The 22,910-nt window shown below is 36.7% G+C and overlaps 1 protein-coding gene across 1 annotated transcript in view; it reads right to left on the reverse strand.

Moving 5' to 3' along the window:
- Nucleotides 1–6: 6 nt before the first annotated feature.
- The window catches only part of TM9SF2 (transmembrane 9 superfamily member 2), a 28,287-nt gene continuing 5,383 nt past the window's right edge, over nucleotides 7–22,910 (reverse strand). Inside the window, exons 3-17 of the mRNA XM_058045671.1 lie at nucleotides 22,221–22,314; nucleotides 21,395–21,522; nucleotides 17,129–17,258; nucleotides 15,462–15,586; nucleotides 14,494–14,605; nucleotides 12,564–12,643; nucleotides 12,345–12,453; nucleotides 12,089–12,221; nucleotides 11,729–11,848; nucleotides 9,486–9,543; nucleotides 8,674–8,833; nucleotides 7,072–7,223; nucleotides 5,952–6,063; nucleotides 5,157–5,328; nucleotides 7–1,166 (exon numbers count right to left, since the gene is read on the reverse strand). Coding sequence (XP_057901654.1) covers nucleotides 1,099–1,166; nucleotides 5,157–5,328; nucleotides 5,952–6,063; nucleotides 7,072–7,223; nucleotides 8,674–8,833; nucleotides 9,486–9,543; nucleotides 11,729–11,848; nucleotides 12,089–12,221; nucleotides 12,345–12,453; nucleotides 12,564–12,643; nucleotides 14,494–14,605; nucleotides 15,462–15,586; nucleotides 17,129–17,258; nucleotides 21,395–21,522; nucleotides 22,221–22,314 — 1,753 coding nt within the window. The 3' untranslated portion in view covers nucleotides 7–1,098. The remainder of the gene's footprint in view (nucleotides 1,167–5,156; nucleotides 5,329–5,951; nucleotides 6,064–7,071; nucleotides 7,224–8,673; nucleotides 8,834–9,485; nucleotides 9,544–11,728; nucleotides 11,849–12,088; nucleotides 12,222–12,344; nucleotides 12,454–12,563; nucleotides 12,644–14,493; nucleotides 14,606–15,461; nucleotides 15,587–17,128; nucleotides 17,259–21,394; nucleotides 21,523–22,220; nucleotides 22,315–22,910) is intronic.

Genomic DNA, 22,910 nt, shown 5'->3' on the forward strand with positions numbered 1-22,910 from the left:
ACTCCATTTCCAAAAAAAGGCAAATATAGGTTTAATGCCAGTCATCCAAAATTGACATTAGTCTTTTAATATAAGGCAAAAATAGTAATTTTCTTTTATTTTTTAACCGACATTAAGTACAGTCAGCAATAGTTGCTGTATAGAATATGCATCATTGAGATCTAAAAGCAAGATCAGCAGAGAATGCCGACTCATGCCTTGTAAGATCTTCTCAACATAGTGACAACTCCATGGCAATCTCTGGGTTAAGGACTGGATTAATGCTGCAGAGAGCTTTTGTTAAATGGGTGTATAATTTAGTTCCCATGAGCCACAATCACATGTCCATGTTAAAGCCATTTAGCACAAATAATAATTCTTGCAGATCTAAATGTGTGTCAATATACATTAAACCATAGAAAATGCCAGAAAATACTCTATGCAATCTTTAAGCGTCTGTCTTCAATATAATCGTATTTACATATTTTTATGAACTTCTAATATGTAATAAGTCAATGAGGACATTTTTACAACGTTTATTGGATTATGAATTTATAAATTCAAGGACTCAGAGGCACATAGTTTGAAAGGCCAAGAACACCAAAACTAATTAAGTCACAGAAATCAGAATATTTATGGACGTAACACCAGTAAAAAATAAAAATCACATTCAGACTAAAAGCAACACCTCTTAAAGAGTCATCCTTCAAAGTTAGCATAATAAAAAGTTCTCATTTCCCTCAAAGAAAAATAAATCATCCCACCTACCAAGCTAGAAAAACCTATTTACAGTTGTACTTTCATCAGAAGTATCATTAAGTTGTGTAATACAGCCACTTCTATTCTGCCATTAGAATTTAACATTTCTTTCAAAGTATAGTTGTATTTACAAATGCATAAATATTGTAACTTTGATCTTCATTAAGGTTTGAATGAAAACAGGTTGTTAAGTCACAATACAAACGTGTTAGTGGAAAAGTAGGTGCATTTCAGTATCATTCTCAAAGAACAGGTAGCCAATACTTCTGATAAAGCTCAAGTTCATCAACAAGACCAGGTTTTTAAGTTAGGTTAATGAAGATTAAACCTCTTCTGTGTTAACTCTTTACATCGGTTTCTTCAGTCGACTTTCACCACGCTGTATATTTTGGTTACAAACCAAAAGCATGCAAAGAATCCAATTGTGCCTAGAAGAGAGAAAAAAGAAAATTACATGTTAGAACACTGACACAGGAGACATTAATTTCTGTTCATAGTTTGTGAGTCAGGATGTATGTATCTGTGATCTGCTGTCCTTAGCCTTCAGTACATGAATCACATCAGATAATGGAAAGTTACAGACAGTACTCGGACCTTATGGGCATCAACTACTCTGTAACCTCTCATTATTTTCAGGAGCACAGAACAGATCATGTGGAATGCTCTAGTAGTAAGATGTTTCTGTTTATTTTTTTGTTCCTGTTCCAGTATGCTGCAGTCCCACTCTTTCACACTGCTCCATTTCACCCTTTCTCAGTGACTACTCACACACACTTTCTCTCATCTGCTCAGCTGTCAGAACATTATTATGTTTAATAAACATAATAACATCATCAGAGTTCCCATTGCTTAGCAATACTTTAAGGTCTTGGAAAACTAGAGCACAACCTTTATTTCTCCACAGACTGAGTTAATACAAATTTCAAACCATAGTGTAGTTACTACACAACTTGTAGTCCTACGGAAAACATGTGTTACATACCTTAAAAACAAACACTACTGAAATACTTATGACAGTCAAAAGGTATACACAGATTTGAACTAAAACTGGAGGATGAAAATAATTTCCCTGATTATTTATTATCCTTCTAGCAGAAAAAAACCAGTGGCTTCATCCCTTCTTTTTCTGTAACTCCAAAAGAAACTTTTAACAAAAATATTATTTTGAATGTGAAATAGTTAATATAGTTGGGATTTGTTAATTTAACTGGATTACATCAAAATTCAGTCTCAATCAGAATGATACTGGATTAAACAGCAGCTCAGAACACCTGTTACAGGGACCTTAATTTCCCACAAAAACTAGGACAGGAAAAGAGCCCTGAAGATTATCTGATTTCTGCCTAAGTACCTCTTCTAGAATTCTATCCTGAACTTATACAAGCATCAAAGAAGTTCTTTAGAGGAAAAAAAACTTCCTTTGTTTTACATTTGGTAAGAGGGGCAACAAAAGTTGTGTGGTAACTTGTTGTCTATCAAAGCTTGAAAGGAACCATGAATGATATCATGGTCATTTTTTTTCACTTTACGCTTGCTAAACTACTGATGTTTAAGTGATTCATTTACTGTGATACGTAGTTGTGAGCCCAGCTGTGAATCAAAGATTTGTCATGTAGCTCCCGGTATTGTGCCTGCTGAGTCTGATCAATGACCTGGAATGCAGTATGGATGCAAGTGCCTGAAGCATGTGTTACACTGACATAGCAGCAGGGCATCGTCAAAACCCTTCCTCCCCATCCTGACAATTCTTCACAGATGAGTAAGCAGCAGCAGAATAGTTTTCATACAACAATTATGACTTTTTCTTGTTAGCTTTTTTATCATCCTGGCATGGGAAGTCAGTTGCCCTTGGGAGCAGTTTTTGCTAAATTGCTAATATGTTCTTTTGTTTAAAAAAAAAAAGGAGAACTGCCTGTACCTTTACCCTACCTCTGATTTCTTCTGCAAATCCTTATCTCAGAGCACTTCAGTAAATCTCAGAGAACTGAACATAACCTGCTTTTACATTCATATCAACCTAAATGGACATAATTCTTCTCAAATCTTATGAAACAGGATTATTTCCCCAAATTAAAAGGTAATTTGCACTTAATCTTGAGGGAATTAGATAAAAAATTGTTAAGCACAGTGTTTTACAATTCTATGTAATTAATTGCCTCAAGTGTAACCTCCCCTGATTTCAACATCGAAATTGAAAATTTAAAAAACCAAGAGCATACAGACTGAAAACTGAGTTCTAGTTGCACAGGATGACTTGCATTTCCACTGTCCCAATTACCAACAAATGACTGCCACAAAAAGAAGCTGAAAGGGGCTGAGAATAAACCACCTCATCTTTGCATGCTTATGAACCTACCCTAAAAATTTGCTGGCAGGTGTTGCACAGCCACTTGGTCAACTGAAAGTGAACGCGTGAGCAAAGGAAAAATGGGGATGCAGTGGACACATCTTAATGCCTCTAGACAATGCCATGTGACATGACTGACTCGAAAGAATAAGGGCAAAAAATGTAAATTATATGAGTATCTGAGATGCAAAAGGCAGCTAAACCATGTCTCAGCATAGAAAATTATTGTAAATCCCCTTTATCTTGAATGAATTTGCTCCAGAATTAGTGCACACATCCAAAGTGAACAAAGGAGACAAGGTAAACACAATTCTGGTTTTGGGCAAAACTGTTTTACTATTACAGGCAGACTTGCTGAACATCTGTTGGAAAAGCTGGTGAAACTAAATTAATTGACTTTACACTTATGTAAGGCCTTACTATTTTTCACACTACTTTGCAAGTCTGCACTGCATTTAAAGCTGATCTGCATACAGCAGTACACATTCATTTCCAGCTGAACAACCACACATCCTAGGATTTTTTACTTCAATGAAACTATCAGTACACCCAGACCAGCAGTAAAGGTTAAGAGAAAAGCAAGGTGAGAAAGAAGAAAACCTGAGCAAGGGAGGCAGAATCTCTGATCTGTGCATTCAGAATGACTTGCAAACTGGTACAGAAATGTGAATAAAAGCAGAGATGCATAAATTACAAACTATCTGCAAGCAATGCCAAAATACATTGGACTGACTTAAAATGAAGGATGGAAGATAAAACTGACCACTTCTGGGACACAGCCTGATCACTTTTCAGTGAGATTATATAATGCACTAAAGTCCCATTTTTTCCTTTTAAACAGGCAATGACCCAAGAAAATCCTTGCAGGCCATTGCTCCCATTCATCATCATCTGCATTCAGTCTACAAACAGCTTCAATATTTTCTTAGCTGAAGTAGATATGTCTTTGAAATATTCAATTATACTTAAAATGAACACCATTCTTAGTTCTTTCTTCTCTTACTATTTTTGTTCTCCTAGGTTAAGTGGAAATGAAAATTCTACTTAAAAGTCATAGTGAGATTTGTATTAAAAGCTCTGATGACAAGCCATTTGTAGTCTAGGAGGCCCCAAAAGATAGTGTCTATACACAGACACATATCCAAGACTTTGGAATCATTAAAAGTCATCATCAACATGAGGCCTGAAATTATTTAAACCATGGATCAGTTCAAAGTAGTCTCAGAAGTACTGCTCTGTAGGGCAGAGTATACAGGGATGGACTGCATTCTGCTGCAGCAGAACACAGAATTTTTAAGGCCTTTTTGAGGAGTTGGCAGTTGCTGCCTTCTTGCATCAGTTTGAAAGGAGACTTCTTGCATTTTCACTGCCATTTTCCCCCCCTAAACAAGGGCTATTTCTGTCTGACTGAAGACTACAATGGAAAATATTGTGACCTCATCTCAATTACTGAAGAGGAAATTGAAATGCAGCACCTAAGGACAGATGTATTTTCCAAACGCTCTCAATGAAGATTACAAGGTTCAGACAAGACTGATAAAAAAAAAGTTAGAGAAATTCTGTCTGCTTCCCATGCCACTTCAATGCAATTGGGATACAGCTAAATACATTCTGGAAGAGAGTAAATTTAAAAAACAAGGCATTCTTTATCTACCTTTATCCCTCTCTCTTCCTTCCAGCTATTCCAAAAATCCTGCTGTTTTTATCTTGACACTGTAACTTTATACTTGATTGTGTGTGATTTGAAGTGTGTTTCTCCAAAGACAACTTATTTTTAAAAGCTGAGGTTTGTCATATGACTATCATAAAAATAAAATCTGGAAAAGTATTTATCACATATTTGTAGACCTAATGACAGGCCACACTTCAAGTTAGCAGTAGTTTTGCCTCATCCTCATTTATCTCTTTTATTAAAGTTTGTAAGCACATAGTTGCAATATGCTACACCTGGAAAAAAATCAAAGGCATACATAAATTTATAATTCTGTATCAAGATCAGTTTTGCCAAGGATTCTACTGTACAAAACTAAAGGCAGATTCAAAATTTAAAAATCAGGTTGAATACACTTACCTGTGAAAAGGAAGAAGATCAAAACCATAATCATGGTATAACCGAAGTATAAAATGGTGCTAGCTGTTCCTGTGATTTGCAGTTTAGAAAAGAAATAATGTATTGCATATATTAGGAAATAAACTGCAGTGAAGCCACTAGTGAGAAATGAACGCCACTGCCAGTGATAGTCCTAGAGTGAGAGAAAATACAAATGTGTGAGAAATATTGCGCACACCTCTAGCCCACTGATCCTACCAGGGAATGCAGAGCTACCTTCTCTATTATGACTTTATCCAAAAGTAAGTTTTTGCAGGGTATTTTTTTATCTAGAGGGAGAAGAACTATATATAACCAATACTGCTTTAATAACACCATTCAAAACTAGAGATAAGTAACCTAAAGATCAATAGCAAATACACAAAATACTAAAATCCCAAATTAGCCAGGTGTACTTATTTCCAGCCACAGAGATTTATTTTTTTTTCCCCAAGGCTGGGCATGTCCAAAATGTACTCTGATTGAACAAAATTAATGGATTAATTTAGCACCTTCAGAAAACAGGGAGTGAGAATCTAAAGATGTGACATCTGACTCAGCAACACCCAGTGCAAGGTTTTAATATTTCTTAGAAGAGTTGCCAAAAGTAGCCTGCTTCACTTTTTAAAGACATAGTTTAAATGAGTTTACATGTCATCTAGCACTAGTGTTCATGTTGAATTCTGGAATACTTATTTTTAATTACAAAGACATGAACATTTTTGGAAACATTCTTAGAACATTATCAGGTTTGAAAACAGAGGAAGTATTTCCTACCTCTGCACATAGATGGAAGTAGCAGAGCAATATTGTAGCCTCAGAACATGTAATAACCAAAATAATGAATACCAGAAACAGGAAGCCAAACATGTAATACATCTGGTGGGACCTATAAAAGGCAGTTAAAAAAAGTTAAATGGCCATTGTGCTATTATTATTTCTTCATAGGTAGTAACATCACCTTAAGTATTTTCCCTTCCTATTGAAAAACTGTCAATTGTGCAGCCATACAATTGACTAATTTATTTTCTAACTAAAGAATAGGAACCTTGGCAGCTTGGTCTGAGAACACTGAGAAAGCAAGGCCAAAGCATGCCCCTGGTTGGGATTTTAGAGAAAGAAATGACTAAACATAATGGTGAAATCACAGTTCCAGTGAAGTCAGCATGACCTCTTCCACTGACTTCAGAAGAACCTGGATTTCACCTCACATTTCAATCAAAGGGGCAAAGCTCCAAAATAACAAGAAATGTCAAATGCTGTAGCTGTCTGTGTTGGGTAGAGGCACCTATTCAAGGTTCAGAAACAGTTTAACAAGAGCCAATAACTAAATTGTGCCAGAAGGAAGACAAATTCCTCACAGTAGATTAGTTTGTCAGTGAGCTCACATCAAAATTCACTTATACTGCACTAGTCTATGAGGCTTTCTTTTTAAAAACCATTACTCTTTTAAAATTAAGATTTCACAAGAATTTGTTCTTGGTTCTTTTTTTTCCTCCCAAGAGTAGTAATACTTGTCTAGCCTAATAACAACTACCAAACAAATCTCAAGTTTATTTTAATAAACTTTACTACTGTCAAGTTATATGCTATATATCAGCTTCAGAGCCACTTCCACATGAAGTCACAAGAGTAGCATGAGAAAACAACAAACTATCTGAAGGTAGGTCAGCTGTAAATTGCTAAGCATATCACAGCCACCTCTCTGCACACCCCAACAAGCACAACAGGCACCGAGTATCATTAAAACATAAAAAAGATACTAACATTTAAATAGTATTAAACCAGTATGGTAACAATGCATCCCCAAATAATCCAGGAAAGCATATTGAAGAAAACTTTCACAAAGAAATTATCACTTTTTTATGACAGAAAATTCAATTTATGGTGAACTTACCAAATACTATTGAGAATGAAGAACAACTGTATAAAGATACATCCAAAAGGAAGAATCCCTCCCATGATAATACCAGGTAATGGCTTTGTATAGAACGATTGCTCAGGAATCTGACGTGGAATTTGATTTGTGCGAACAGGGTGTTCAATAGCCTTTTAACAAAAATAACAAACAGCCAAATAAATGAAGTATCAAACCTTTTTGCTTTCTTTTCGTAATGACTGGTGGCACAAAGTCTACTCTTTATTTTGAGCATGTGCATACCCAGCTACACTACATTTGCTTTTGCTCCAGCTCAGTTACCAACACTTGCTTGGCAAACTTGCTAAAAGACAGCTCTTACTGAAAACATAGTGACAGATATTTTGGACTTCCATTTCAATGTTTGCCTATCTATCATCTGTTACAGAGCCTGAGCTGATTTACCATATTTCAGCTGGGGTAGTGGTGGTGCAGATTCCTGCTTTCACCTTCTAAAAATTCCTGTGTGTTGTCTTTCAGGATTTACTTAAAAATTGCACTAGGATAAACTTACTGAAAGGACTCCATCTGGCAATTTAATCCTAATTCAAGACACATGCATGGATCAGCATGGTGAGAGAAAACAATGTAAAGCATTGTAAGATACATGCATACTCTATCTTTTGGCTTTCATAGCAATTACATCAAAAGCACCAACAGATACTTCCTTTCTGATTTGATTTTCAAGTTTTTGTGACACCTACCACATTGCCTTATTAGCTTATCAAATCTTCCTTCCTTAAAAGATGTACACACCTGTACAATGCAGGGGAACTTGATGGAATTTCAACATGGTTATCAGAAAAAGCCCACTGAATTAAAAAGTGCCTACTAAAACAATATTCTCTGAAGGTATTACAAGAGATCTACAGAGAGACAGAATCCTGGTTTCCTATGCAGGAGAAAACCCACAAATGTATCTGCACTTATAGAAATTTATTTGTGGGGGACAGTAAACAGTTTTTTAAGAAAAAAAAAGAAAAAAAGAACCAATCTCATTATTTAATGATTTGGTCACCAAATTATTAAATGTTTGGTCACAAAGAGCTGTCATAAAAACATGTAAAATTGATTGGTTTAGGAGTAAATCACAATTAATGTCTACCAAGCAGAGATAACCATTTACATTATGCAAACAGATTTCACAGAACTCTAGCAATTTGATCAGGGAACATCCTCAGTGTAGAGGGCAGACAGGAACAAGAAATACATGACAAAACCCAGAAATGCAGAATTTGCTTTCCCTCATGCCTGCTGGGTCAAGTATTTGTTTTAGTATATGAAAGAGATGCTAATTAAAATAAAAATGCTCAAATCACTGATTTATCTGTAGCAGTCACTCAATTAAATAGAATGACAACCCAATTTGCTGCAGAGAAGTATCACTGTCACCAACCATGTGTCACAGCCTTGGAATACCAAGACTGGTTCTCTAAGGCAGTTCTAAAGCAGCTGAACTGAACTGGAGCCAACAGTGCAACTAGCTAAGGTGCTACCTCAGTCATGGCCTATACAGAGAAAAATATTTGTGTGTGTTTATGTATGTATACCCTTAAAAAAACAAATTCTCAAAACACTTACGTTTTTCTTAAACCCAAAATAGGCACCAATAAATGTCAGTGGTACAGATATGCAAAACCAGAGTGCCAAAATAGCAACCAAGGTACCGAACGGAATAGCTGCTGAAGAGCCTTCTCCCCAGAGAATGAGGTTCATGATAAAAAAATCCGCAAATACAATTCTGAAAAACACAGAGCACACTTAGAGCACACAAATACTTCTGAACGTTCAGTAACCCTGACAAAACAATGGCACTGTTTTGAGATTTTAGCACGAATCTCTGCTAAAACCAAATGACACACACAAAATATGAAAACAAAGAGATCAGACAAGCAATTCTTTGTTAATCTAGTGGGACTGAACTCCAGCAGGCACTGACGTTCCAACTAAGCTATTTCAAATACATGCTTGTCTTAACTACACTTCAGGGTAAGACTGCTTGCTGTGATTAAGTGGAAAAAATTATCAGAGTGGTTATACATTACATGACACTATGTAAGACTGACTACAGTGAGGTCAGAATAGTGCAGTCCAGAGAATGAAAGAAAACAATGAAAAAGTGGGCCTCAAACTTACTACTTTCATAAGGCCTTTTCCTAATCAACCTTTTCATGTGGTGAGAGTAAACAAATGCTTACAAAAAAAAAAATAAAATCTAAGTATGATATGCCACTAACATACCCATCTTTGTCAAAAGCACCACGATACTCTTGGAGCTCCCAGAATAAAGGGACAATGTAAGATTTACCTGTATGGCTGAAACCTAAAAAATTAGCTATGCGCATCAGAGAAGCAATTTAATTCTCTTAATCATGACAATATTCTCAGCTTACCCAGGACAAAGGAATGATGTCAGCAGGACATTTGTTTTCCATTTCTCACCTCCAAATGCTGTATATTAAAACATTTGACAGACATTAAAACATGTATTAAGCTCAACTATTAATTTTCCAGTCCATTTACCTGTTATACTTAACTTGCAAATACTCAAATAATGTGCTATCCTGCCCAAAACCAGTAAACTAAATATTCAGTAATAAAATTGGATTTCCTTATCCTATTGCTTAACCACAGAACTTCAAAGCAAAACGTCTCAGACCAAGGTCAGGAAAGGTATCCAACTAAAACTGTCTTTCTGATGACTTTATCTACTAAAAAGACGGAGCAGATTTGCAGTATTTCTAAATCTTTAAAAAATGTTTTAAACCTGGAGCGATTAAGAAATTTAAGCTTTCTAGCATTTGACTGCAGGTTTCAGTAGGTAAAGATACATAAATATGTGAAAACCAAGCTTAACAGTTTTCTTGAAATAATTCTTGCCAATGAATCTTACAGAAGAGTCAGAACTAACACGCTTACAGAAGTAGTGATGTTTTCTTGAGTCTTAGCAGCATTAAGCAGTGGTGATACCAAAAGACCAAAGATAGCTTTTTAAAGAAAATCTTTATGAATTTGCACTATGCTGATAAAAATTCTAGTCAATATACTTTCAAATGAAAATATCCTGCTGGAGTGCAGTGAAGCAGATAATTTCATCTGAGCACTGCCATAATGACATGCTTCTTTATTTCAAGAGTCAGAAGTGATTATGGTTAGAGTGATTTTAATTAAGTTTCTATTTCTTCATAAAAACTTGGTAGAATGTGACAGCAGTTATTAAGATTAACCATTTAGTTTCAACTCATGTTTCACTTTCTAAATGCAGTTTTGAAAAAAAAAAACAAACAACTTTTAAAATTGGATATCCATTTCAGTTGCATTTTGTTTTATATGTCACATTATTTGTATACTATTAAAAAAACCCCATTCATGCTTACATGCTCTAATACAGGGTATAAACCACTTCCTGTTATAACAACAAAAATATCCCTGGATCAGTCATTCACTGTCTTAGTAATTAAACACAACATTCAAGTATCAACTAAGTGATTACCAATAAATAAAATATTAAATTTTATCCTTAAAAACGACATTTCCACCAAAGACATAGGATTCAATTTACCACTAATACACTTCAAAATATCCTTCAAAACACAGAGTATACACCACAATATCAAGAATAATTCTATCCTCAATTATGCTTTTAGTACTAAAATTTCCTTCTGTTTAAGTCTTAACTGGCTTGGATATTAGGAATATTTCATTTTCATGTCACCACCACTACGCAAAAAACTCCCTACAAGACACAAACTCACTTTTCCCACTGGTTTTCCCCACATGAAAACTACCAAATGGTAAGAAGGAAGATCTCCAGTATCTACTGCCAGGCTGAAGTTCTGAAATAAACTTCTCCTGTAGCCCCATATATTGACAACTAAAGTAGTTCAAAAGATCCGTTTCTCTCAAGTCAAAAAATCTTTCACCTTGAGTAAGGTAATTAAAACAAGCTGTATGTGGACTGCCATGCTTCACCTTAAAATAAATCAGAGGATACAGGGGTAAACCAACCATCTGAGGCTGGCAGACAGACAGGTCTTGAAACAATAGCTGGGATCAGTGAGGGAGCACAGTATCAACTAACTCCTGTCAGGGGCCCAGACACCACAGGGCTGACTTCTACAGCTACAGAACAGTCCTTCTCCCCGTGCTCCAGACAGTTCAATAAGCATTATTCTCCAAAATAACTGGGAGCTAGCTAAAAAGAGATCACCAGTCTCAGGCATGCAAGAACTGAGGTTCACAATTTGGGGGTGCAGGTGTCTGTTACCAAGCAACATCCACAGCTAAAACTCAATGCAGGTTTACACAGTGCCCACAGTGACAGGAAACAGAAGCAGAAAACAGTCTGATGTGACGATATAATGACCTTAGTACTACTATTATTTAATTTCACAAATACACAGCAGCAAGAACAATTCAGGGTCTTTAGGCATGATTACATCAAAACCAGTGTAACTATGTTAAGTGCTCTATATATATGTGTATATATATATATATTCTGTTGTTAAGGTAAATACATTTCCCCACGTTGCCCTGAGGGAAGCTACAAACAGTGCAGCAAAATAAGAATCAGTTCTGTAATGATAATTTATGTTAATGAACTTAAGCCTTGTCATTTTCAGTAACTATTACTCACATTTGTAGAATCTGGCAGCAACATAACCGGCTGGAGTTCCAAGCAGCACCCACAAAACTACAGCACAGGTCATTAGAGCTCCCCTGTTAGCAGGTGACAAAAATCCCAGGCAAGCAAAAACTGTGAAGCAGAGATGCACAATTTTAGAAATGATGTTAGAAACCTTAGACTATATGTTTGACTTAAAGCCAGAACATCAGCTGTCTTACAATCTGTGTGTACTAAGCTGCATGTCTACTACATCAGCTCAGCTGTTTCTAGTGACTTTAATGAAATAGACAAAATGATACTGCTATTTTTACTAGCACCATGCAGTGAAAAATCATGTACAATCAACTAAATCCTCCCCACTTTACTTACACAGGGTAACAAAAGTCATTATTAAGATTTGCGTGCCAGAGCCTAGAAAAACTGACAACAGCATTCCTTTTCTTGGGGGCCTGAAAATATCACCATGAACCAGTTTCCAGCCAAATTCTTCTTGAGCATCTTCCTGTAAAAGAAATACATCTATTAGAATACAGTAGATTGCAACTTAAATAGCCTGTTACAGCTACACATTTAACTGGAAAAATTACATTCCAAATAAATTTTAGGAACTGCATTTTAGGCTTACAGTGGAATCCATTTGATTGTATCTTGCAATATCTTTATGGAGTGTCCTCAACATAATCATAGCTACCATTCCAGACAGAAAGAGGACAATCACCAGGGAATTCATAATACTGAAAAAAAAAAAAAAAAAAAAAAAAAAAGAGAAAATCAATTAAAATCATCATTCAAACTGCAATGTAAACACTTCAGTACAATAAATTTCCTCCTATTTCCTCCTTACCTAAACCACTGGATGTGAGTGTGAGGCATGGATTCCAAAATATAATCCCATCTTGATGCCCACCTGATATTTTTTTCTTCCTGAAAGAGTAAACACATGAACATCAGATACAGTCAATATCCAATTCATACATTTGAAAGCTGATGTTTGTGCAAATCAATCTTAAATCTTGTGACTAACTGAAATTTCAAGTTCCATGCTTTACAAGGGAATACTTCAATAACAGCTACCTAGAGCAAACCTAAGATTTGACCATAGAATCTAATCCAAAATATTTTCTGAAATGGAGCCCTTGTGTCTTCTTAAGACATTAAGGCTTACCAAATTAATTTAATTGTGCACCCTCCCTTCAAGAACTGGAATGGAATAGCAGAATAATGAAAGAACATAGATTTTTTAGCACATAAGTCCATATAGCAAGAAACTAAGCTATGCTATACAGTCTCCAGATGATACTTCACTCACTACATCATGCTCTGTCCAAATTATCCTTTGCTTTCATCCAACCTCATTTCAGTACCAAATACCAATCCCATTACAAACAGCTTTTACTGCAGGACAGGTGGGGAGACAGAACTTAGCAGAGGGAAGCAAATTATTCCTCCAGGCATTTCAACAGATTAAACTTATTCAAAATGAACATTCATTGATCAAAAACACTTCAAAAAGAACATTTCTTTGTTTTATTTTGCAGAGTAAACAGGAAAAAAGGAACAGACAGTGTTAATCAAGGTGAAGGTGGCTATTAAACAAGCCAATTAACAAAACTGGCTAGGTGTCTGACAGGCTGTTATTTCAGTAATTCTAATTTACAAGAACAAGAGTGCTTTCCAGTAAAGCCAGATTTTGAAAAAAATCCAGTGGGTTAAAAAATGTAGTCAAGATCACATACCTAGTTCACTGAGATAACAAAACCATGTCTCAAAGGAAGCAACAAATTTCTAAACCAGTATCAATGACTCTAGGACAGAACTGCATTTTTCCTCATATCTAAACTGCCTTTTTTTTCTCTTCCTGAGATGACCTGGTCTGCCAACCCAATAGAAATTCAGAAGATTACCTCCAATTGATGTAACACTGTGCACAAGACAGGTGCACACACACAGCTGGGCATGCCATTTTTAAGGACAAACAATCAAATAATATGAAGCTGAGGTCACTCTTGATTACTGACTTCTCACAGGTTTCCAGAAATACTTGCTTTTCGGTATACAAATTCATTTCAGCACCACAACTGATATAATTTCTCAAAATATTATTATATAGTATATACATAATGTAATCCCTCCTACTTCTTATACTATTTATTGTATTTTGAACTCAGAGTGGAAATAGTTTGAGAAGGAGTAGGGAACTTTGATAAACAGTTTGTCCAGCAAACTCCATCTACAGAAAACCAAAACAAAATCAAAACCTCCCTCTCTTGTCAGCAGAATGAAAAACATTCAGCTATCACTGCTGCCTGCAGTTGCCTGATATACTGCTCCTCTGCTTTTAAATGGAGAGTAGTAGAACAAAGACTACCAGCTTCCTACTCTTTTGAAGGATTCCAGGGGAGGAAGACCTTAAAGAGAAGGCAGCTTTTACAGCAGGAGGGCAGAAAACTATCAGCTTCAACCTACCTACATGAAACAATTTCTCAGACTTAGGAACTTGGATTGAAAAATAATCTACCAGACAATCTAGGCAGATGTGGAAAGTGTGACTCTTAAAAACCACATATGTGTTTCACATCTACTCTGTATGTGTTGGTATGCAAAACTGTAATGTATGTGGTTAAATCCCAAGCCAACTCTGACATTCCAGTTCAAATAAAGTTTTAAAACTACAAATTTATTATTCTGAGCCAATTTTAATTGTCCATCTTTATAATTCAAAGTACTAATGCATGATTTTAAGAGGTAACCACCACAGAAATCTTAGTACTCACATGAAAAGTAACTGAGTATGTGTAAGCAATTTTGACTTCTCCACTGGCCTTATTACTTATATCCATGGGCACTCCTGAGCAGTCGGGGTTGTCTGGGTGAGTATGCTTGTAACTGCAGGGAGACAAGACACAAAATGAAAGCCACTTCACTGACAACATTCTTAAGAAAGAATTAATTCAACTTAGAAAAGCATACCAAGGATTCTTCCCTTCAATATAAGAATTGTACTTAATGTCTCATAAATTTCAGGACTCATAAGGAACATATCCTAAGCTCAGGAATTTCTGAAACTTGAACTTCTTAAACAAGATTTGTCTCTTCTTAAAAGAGCACAGTCTCTAAAGCAGAGTACCAAAAATGAAAGAAGCCTTAGTATTGCTATGAACTTCCAAAACATTTTAAAAGTTACACCACCAGAATTACTAACTTCTCTCAGGAAAAAATATGTTCAACTGAACCAACAATGCTACAAGCTCAGTTATGCCATGAAAGACAAGATGCTAAGAAATAACACAACAGACACCAGTTGTGCAAAAGCCACACAGACACCAGGACAACTGATGAGTGTAGCTGTGAAATCTTTCTATACAAATCCTGATTGTTGAACAGATCAAATCTTGCACTCCAGCCAAGCCTGCAGCAGGCACTGGTGTCCTGTTCTGATACAAGACAGAATATTCCCTGGTAGAGAAATACATGCATGCACACACACACACTCATCACACCCCACAAACACTTACTGGTTTTATTTTATCTTTTCTTGGTCCAAGTAGGAGAAACTGCACCAAGGTCCATCAAATTACAAAATTACATTACACTGTCCTAACTACACTGCATCAATCAACAGAAGAGGTAATCTGCAGGTCACATATATGAAACCATTTCTGACTAGCAGCAGGTTCCCAGATCAAAACAAGTGTCCTGGCATGTATGACTTTTTGATGACAAGTTACTTTCAACTACTAACCTTTTTGGTTCAAGTTTAGCAGCAACTAGTCTTGCTCCCAGAGCTTCATTCTCCACAACATGGTAATAAATTTTTATGTCAACATGGTTGAAAATATAAAAGGTATCCTTTTCATGAAATTCTGACTGCAATGAAAAAAGGTTATATTGAACAATCAACAAATATAGACATCACAAAGCCTTAGACAGAAGTCTGCATAACAGAATTTTAGACTGCATATAGTTTTTCTGTCAAGAAGTTCTAAAATATGAATGTGAGATACTGGAAATTATAAAGACAATAAGTGCCTTCTTATATTAAAAACATAAGTTAGAAAAGTTAAGGCTAAGAACAGTCTAGTAAAATTGAAAAGTAGAAAAAATCATTTAAAATATTTAATATATATATATATTTATTAATCAATTTAATGGAAGATGTCCTATTTTATTTAAGTAACAACCTGAATAGATAACTAAGGGACAAGTTTTCTTATTAGAAGCATTTCACAAGCATCAGCTATTTTAAAACAAAGAGTCTATTTTTCAGAAATTAAACAGAACTTCCCAAGACGATGCAAATAAATGCTCTCTGTGGCAGAACCACCTTTGAAACCAAAGATGCACAAGGATGAAGAGCAAGCAGCAGCTAAGAATGCTGAATGCAAACCTCAGGTGAAGGAAATATCACCCTGGAATTTAGTTAGCTTAAGAGGTTGTTAAACTCACAAGTAATTTAACAGCTATGTTTACTGAAGTTCAGTTAGAACCTCTAAAGTGTTCTATCCCCACCCTTTCTATAGAGCAGCCCCAGTTATAAGAATAGTTACATAAATGAAATGTTATTCTACAGTACATCAGTTATTTATTCAAAGGTTATTTTCCTTTAATTAAAAGCAAGCCTTAAAATAAGATTAAAATAATATTGCCAGATTACATATTTATCATAAATGCATCCATTCACATAGAGATCCTGAAACCAACTGATTATGGAGGCAATTAAACAAAATTGGCAACCACAGAAATTGTTATCTTTGGTAAGATCTATTAAATAAAACCAATCATTTTGAAAAACCCCAAAAACCTATCCCAAGTTCTCAGTGACCTTGCCATGGAAGAGGTCTGTGGTAGTCAAAGACTTCCTGGACTTTCTTTTGTATTCTTATCTTATGCTTTCAGTGCACTTATCTGGATCTCCACCACATCAGTGCACTTATCTGGATCTCCACTATATGATCTATCACAAGAGAATCTTCTTCCATCAGCTCCCAGTTTTAGGAAAAGCAAACCTTCCAAAAGTACACAGAGGTACAAACACACCTATGCAAATCTGCTTCCATGAAAACACCTCTATCCCAAAAGATGTCAAGTCCAAGCCTTCAAACATTTCCATTTCTTAGGCAATGAAGGATGACCTTTACCCTCCACATGTACTGAATATTATGCATGTTCACCCTCTGATTCTTTTAGAGCTCTTCTGTACTAAGAAGCATAAGAGACAAGGTTCTTAGGCTTAGATCAGGCTTTCAAATGGAGGTACTTGCAGAGACCAAAACACTCACCTATCTTTAGGCAACATGTGTTCTTAAAATAGCAAAGACTCACCATAGAAACGTGACACAGGAGAAATGCTAGTCTCTAAATTAGTAAGAAGTAATATATACTAAAAAATATATAATTGCATAAACATACATTAATAACACAGGCATCTTTTGGACGGCCATCTTCTGTAATGTAACAGCCAATAGGAAAACCAGGATTACAGAACCTCTGGCCATCTTCCACATCGTAACACCATGTCACAGGCATGTTGTCCACAATCCTGTAAATGACATAGTGACACTTCACCATTTTTCAAAATACACAGTGTAATGGAAACAAAACCAGATTAACATTAATCTACTTTGCTATATTCATTACTGGAATATTAACTACAAGAATAATACTACCCATGGAATTGCAATGATTGCCAATCCAAGTTCCAAACGAGTTACAAGCGTGGAGCTCTTCAACTGAAACCACTCTATTCACTGCACTGCTTCATAAAGTCCCCATGCAAAACCAGCCCAAAGCCAAAAACTCACCCAGTCCAAATTTGTAACAATTTAACTTATTATTTTGTCTTTCAATAATGTCCAAAATAATCAAATTTGCTGAACCAGCTAAAATTGACAATTTCAAGTTTAAGACAAAACAAAAAAAAATTTTAAAAAGCCTACATCACAAATTATTAATTCTCCAGCTTCCTCATTGCCAAATACATTTTTCATAGCACTCTTAAAACTTTTTTTGCTATTTAAGAGAATTCCTAATAATTTCTCTCATTTATAGCTACCAAGGAGTGTGCAACATTTTAATTAGATGATTACCAAAAAATTGTAAGCCATCAAACAACTGTTTTTGTAAGAACTCCCATGTCTGAGGGAGTCAGTGCCAGCTGGCTCCAACACAGACTCCCTGCTGGCCAAGGCCAAGCCCATAAGTGACTATAGGCAACACCTCTGGGAAACAGATTAGGAAAGGGAGAAAAACCTCTTCACAACAGCATCTGCAGCTGGAGAGAGGAGTGGGAATATGTACAACTCTGCAGACACCAAGGTCAGTGGAGGAGGAGGGGGGAGAAATGCTCCCAGCACAGAAGCAGAGATTCCCCAGCAGCCTGTGGTGCAGCCCATGGTGAGTCAGGCTGTCACCCTGCAGCCCATGGAGGACCACAGGCAGCAGATACCTGCTTGCAGCCCATGGAGAACCCCACATCACAGCAGGTGGAGGTGCCCTGAAGAAGGCTGTGATCCCATAGGAGACTCACACTGGAACAGGCTCCTGGCAGGACCTGTGGCCCCACGGAAAGCTGAGGCCGCTCTACAGCAGGTTTGCCAGGACCTGTGAATCCATGGGAGACCCACACCTGGAGCAGCCTCTTCTTAAAGGACTGCATCCCATGGAAGGGACCCCCACTGGAGCAGTTCCTGAAGAGCTGCAGCCCATGGGAAGGACTTGCACTGGGGAAGTTCATTAAAAACTCCTCCATGGGAGCAACCCCACACTGGAGCAAGGGCAGTGTGTGGAGAGTCCTGATCCTGAGGAGGAAGGAGTGGCAGAGACAACGTGTGATGAACTGACCACAATCCCCATTCCCTGCGCCCCTGTGCAAAGGAGGTGGTGAAAACTGGAAGTGAAGTTGAGCCTGGGAAGAAGGAGTTGTAAGCTTTGGGTTTATTTCCCAATACCCTCCTCTCATTTGGCTGCTAATAAATTAAACTGAATTCCTCAATTTGAGTCAGTTTTGCCCGTGACAGTAGTTGATGAGTGATCTCTCCCTACACTTATCTTGACCTTTTTGCAACATTTTCCCTCCCCTGTCCACTTGAGGAGGGAAGTGACAAAGCAGCTTTGGTGGGCACCTGGTGTCCAGCCAGGCTCAACCCACCACACAGCTGGACTCAATGATTTTAGAGATCTTCTCCAACTCAATCAATTCTGTGCCTGTATATTTGAAATTTTATCTCCATTATGTATGCTAGAGAGATTGCTTGCTTTTGTTAGTGTTTTCATCTCCTAATCAAAACAAGACAACATTAACATATTGCAAGTAAGTTTGGTTTGGATAAAAGCTCTCCTTTGCATCTATGCAGCAAAGACATCCTGAGCTGCCTTCAAGCAGCAGCAGCAGCAATGCCAGAGCAAACTGGTAGTTTAAGAAGCAAATCATTTTTCACAGCTAATCTTCAAATTTAAAATGACTTGAAGAGATTATACATGTGGAGCAAATATACTATTCAACAGTGTTCTTATATGTCTCTCAAGAACATCTGGTGACGAACATTGTCAGCCAAGATATCAGTATAGCTGTTGAGTCCAATTCAGCATGTCAATTCCTAATCTTATTAAGTGGCTTTCTAAACCTTAGAAGTATTTTGCACCATCTGTGTTCCCCAGGAATTTCATGATAAATTGAAGCTGGATAATAACCCTCTACTGAATCCTCACTTATGATACCTCGTTCATCCCTGTACAACATACCTCTGTACCATACTCCTGGAGCATGCATCATTAATCACAAAATCCAGCCACGGCCACGTTGTGAAGCTGTGGCTAAGGAGGACTAACAGACATAACCAAGGATTTTTCACTGGTCCCTAAGTTTTAGGGCAGTGGGCAGGAAAAAAAATATATAGTAAAAATGCAATTAAAAGAATTAAGAAATAACCTAGAATTCAAGGGAAGTTTTCACATTGAAAAACAGAATTATGTCTTACTTAAACCTCTACTTGAATACACTAAGTATATTTTTAAACAATTTAATCTACAGGGAAAAAAACCCCAAACCAGTCTGAAGTACTTTTTTGTATGATTAATTTTACACAGTTCTGTTTCAGCTTCTATCAGCTTAAGTTATGGGCTTTTCTAAAAAAAATTAACTTCTTTCAAGCTTTGTAGTCTTGGGAAGCTATTTTTAAGTTACACACCAAAACATACACAACCTTTTATAGCTGAGTTTTTTATGCCAGACTCACATGCATTACTGAAATTCAGAGTGGTGCAAATATTACAAACAAATGCAGTATTTAAGAGGAATATAATCAAGTCCAGCATGTTTGAAGCTCCACTTGTTTTAGCATTAGGCATATACACTTCAAATCCTTGCAAAAGTAGCTGTACATTTCAGAGTTTCTTTAAGGCCTCCTTGTTCACCTACCTGAACACATGACTCTTGCCTGTGAACCCTTCGGACATAACCTATCAAATTCCTACTACACTCATTTTCAAGAGGCTCCCAGAACATTTACATCAGTGAACCACAGTTTATCCCCACAAAGGGATATCCCATATCAGTTCTTGAGAGCAGTAGAAAATGCACTTGTTGCCTTTCCAGCTGTTTCAAAATTGAAGGAATGGAACATAACATTACAGAAAAACAGTTAATGACAGTGGCAACATTCAACCTGCATTTTTACTAAAATACCCAAAAAGTTTAAATCCAAATAGATGAAGACCAACACATTTGTTCCCATAAAGCAGGAGGCCCATATGTGCAATTAGAGCACACCTATGAGTGACATCAATTAATGATGCTCATGCATTCCTTGCTAAGACATGCCTCAGGAACTCATGCCCAAGTTGTTCCTTCTATTCTTGCACCTGAAAGCTGCCGTTGGCAGAGCCTGCCAACACATCAAGCACTAAATAAACACTGATAACATGGCTAGGACATTTCCAGTGCCAAGACTGAGCCTGCTGATAAACATTTCACGGGTCTTGGATGTGGGTACAGTGTTGGGAAACTGAATATCTGCCTGAGATTCAGCACACTCATTCAGCCTTGCCCCACCCTTAACACATGCTCCACCCTTGCCCATCTGACAAGGATTCCATGTCAGAGCTCAAACAGAGCTCAAGGTCAATCAGATGGTTACAGAGAGGCCCAGAGAACAGGAAAGGACCAAGCCTTTATGCATTCCTCAAAATTATTTAATTAATTAGTTTTTATTGGCCACCTTTCCCTTCCACATCCATAGAAGAGAAACAAACATTGCATAAAAGAACTGTTGATCCTGTCTCCTGGACACAGCAATTCAAGGTGAGCGCAAGGGCTCTTAAGGAAAACAAACATAACATAGCAAAAGAAAGGTCCTGTAAAACTTTTCTCAAGCTAAGGCAGGACTAACTTCCACATTTACAGGTGAAAAAAGCAGCAGTATCTTACAGTAAGCACAAAGCTTTGCGTTTAGAAACAGATTCATTTCCATTGCTCCTAATGCCTATCCTTCAAGTGAAGGAATTCTTTTTTATGAAGATGACAAACAATATAAGATTTTATGCAAAAGCAGAAGGGGAAGAAATTAGGTGCACATATCTATTGTTCCATCTATTCACTTGCAAATACAAAAGTATAAACTAAATTATCACCAACATACTACACTAACCAATCTATGAATTTTAGACTTACCAACTTACCAGTGATGTTGATAATTCAGTAGCATACTTTTTTTCAAAAAGTCTAATTTCTGTTTGTCTTCTGGCTTTGTGGTATCATATGTTTTTGTACAAACAGTTTTACAGGTCTCCTTCTTGTTGAATGTGAACTAAGAAAAATGAAAGACTCATGAGCAAAAAGGTTGTAACAAACTGTCTTATTTCAGTACATAACAATTTATCCCATACATTTCATTGCCTATACTATTATAATGAAAACACCTAACAAATTACTGAGACTAGGTACATCAACCCTCCAGAGGAGGTTTTTATACTGGTGTGTGCTCTAAACCCCTCCTGTGCTCACTGCAGGAGCCCTCCAGCAAGAGCTCCTTGTTTCTGACTAGCACACATTTTCTGCCATGATTTACCAGATAAGTGATCTGACCTCTCAGCAGCCATGCTGTCACAGGCAGCTTCAACTGGAAGCTTTCTCTCCAACTACCTCTGTAGAAGAGCATGTGAGAGCTTCAGTCAGCAGGACAGACCAGCAAGCTAACACCATTTATAATTCTTCCATTTTATGGCTGCAATATTTTCAGATCTGGTTCTAAGAAGCAGGAGTGCTGAGCAGCAATAATCAGGTTTTGTCAGATCCCAAAGAGAGAAGATAACCTGCACAGCACTTCAGGCTATAGCCCCACAATGCAGAGCACACAGTTACAATTAGGTTAAACTGACAGATTTTTATCGTGTGGAATTTCAGATGCTGAAGCTTTCTCAGATAAAGCCTTTGTGAAAATCATCTTCAAGATTCTGATTTCCTTTGGTTACATTTGAATGCACACATTACTGACAGAAAACGAACCCTGTAAGGAGATGGTTCTATCCTCTCCCCAAACAAGACTTGGCCAAGGTTTTCAGATGGACGCTTCTTTCCTTCTGCTTGACAAAAGTCAAACCTGAATTAGAGAAAAGATACAAAAATGAATAAAATATTCTCAGCTGCAAATAATGTTCCCAAATCAACATGTTAATCACAAGTGAAGGAGCTATACAGCTTTCCCTGTAGACAACAGTTTCTTCATTTAACCTGTGAAGTGTGAAAATCACTATCCTGGTTTGAGAATAAACCAGATGAAACAGAATCAACATTGAAGTCTCTTCATCAGCTATCTCAGAACAGTGTAGCATAAGTTTCTTTGAGTAATTAGAAGTTTCCTATTTGAACAGGGATTTTAGACAAGAATTAAATCTTCATCTAGAGTTTAATAATGACTCTCAGAAAAAAAGCATGCAGGTCAGATTCCAGAATTTGAGGGAAAATAAAAATAAAAAAGACAGAGACAGCTCCCTTACAACAAACACTATTAAACGGTTATTACAGTTTTATTCACCAACACATTTAATAGCACATCCTCCACATTTTTCCAATCTATTTTTAAATACATCACATTAATGTTCTTTAAAGTGTAGACATAACTGATGCTTAAGCTCTTCAATATTAACAGTCAAAATACTACTTATAGCAAAAACTTTCCATAGTTGTACCAGGCAC

Source organism: Melospiza georgiana, chromosome 2, assembly GCF_028018845.1.
Source record: "Melospiza georgiana isolate bMelGeo1 chromosome 2, bMelGeo1.pri, whole genome shotgun sequence".
NCBI classification, from domain to species: domain Eukaryota; kingdom Metazoa; phylum Chordata; class Aves; order Passeriformes; family Passerellidae; genus Melospiza; species Melospiza georgiana.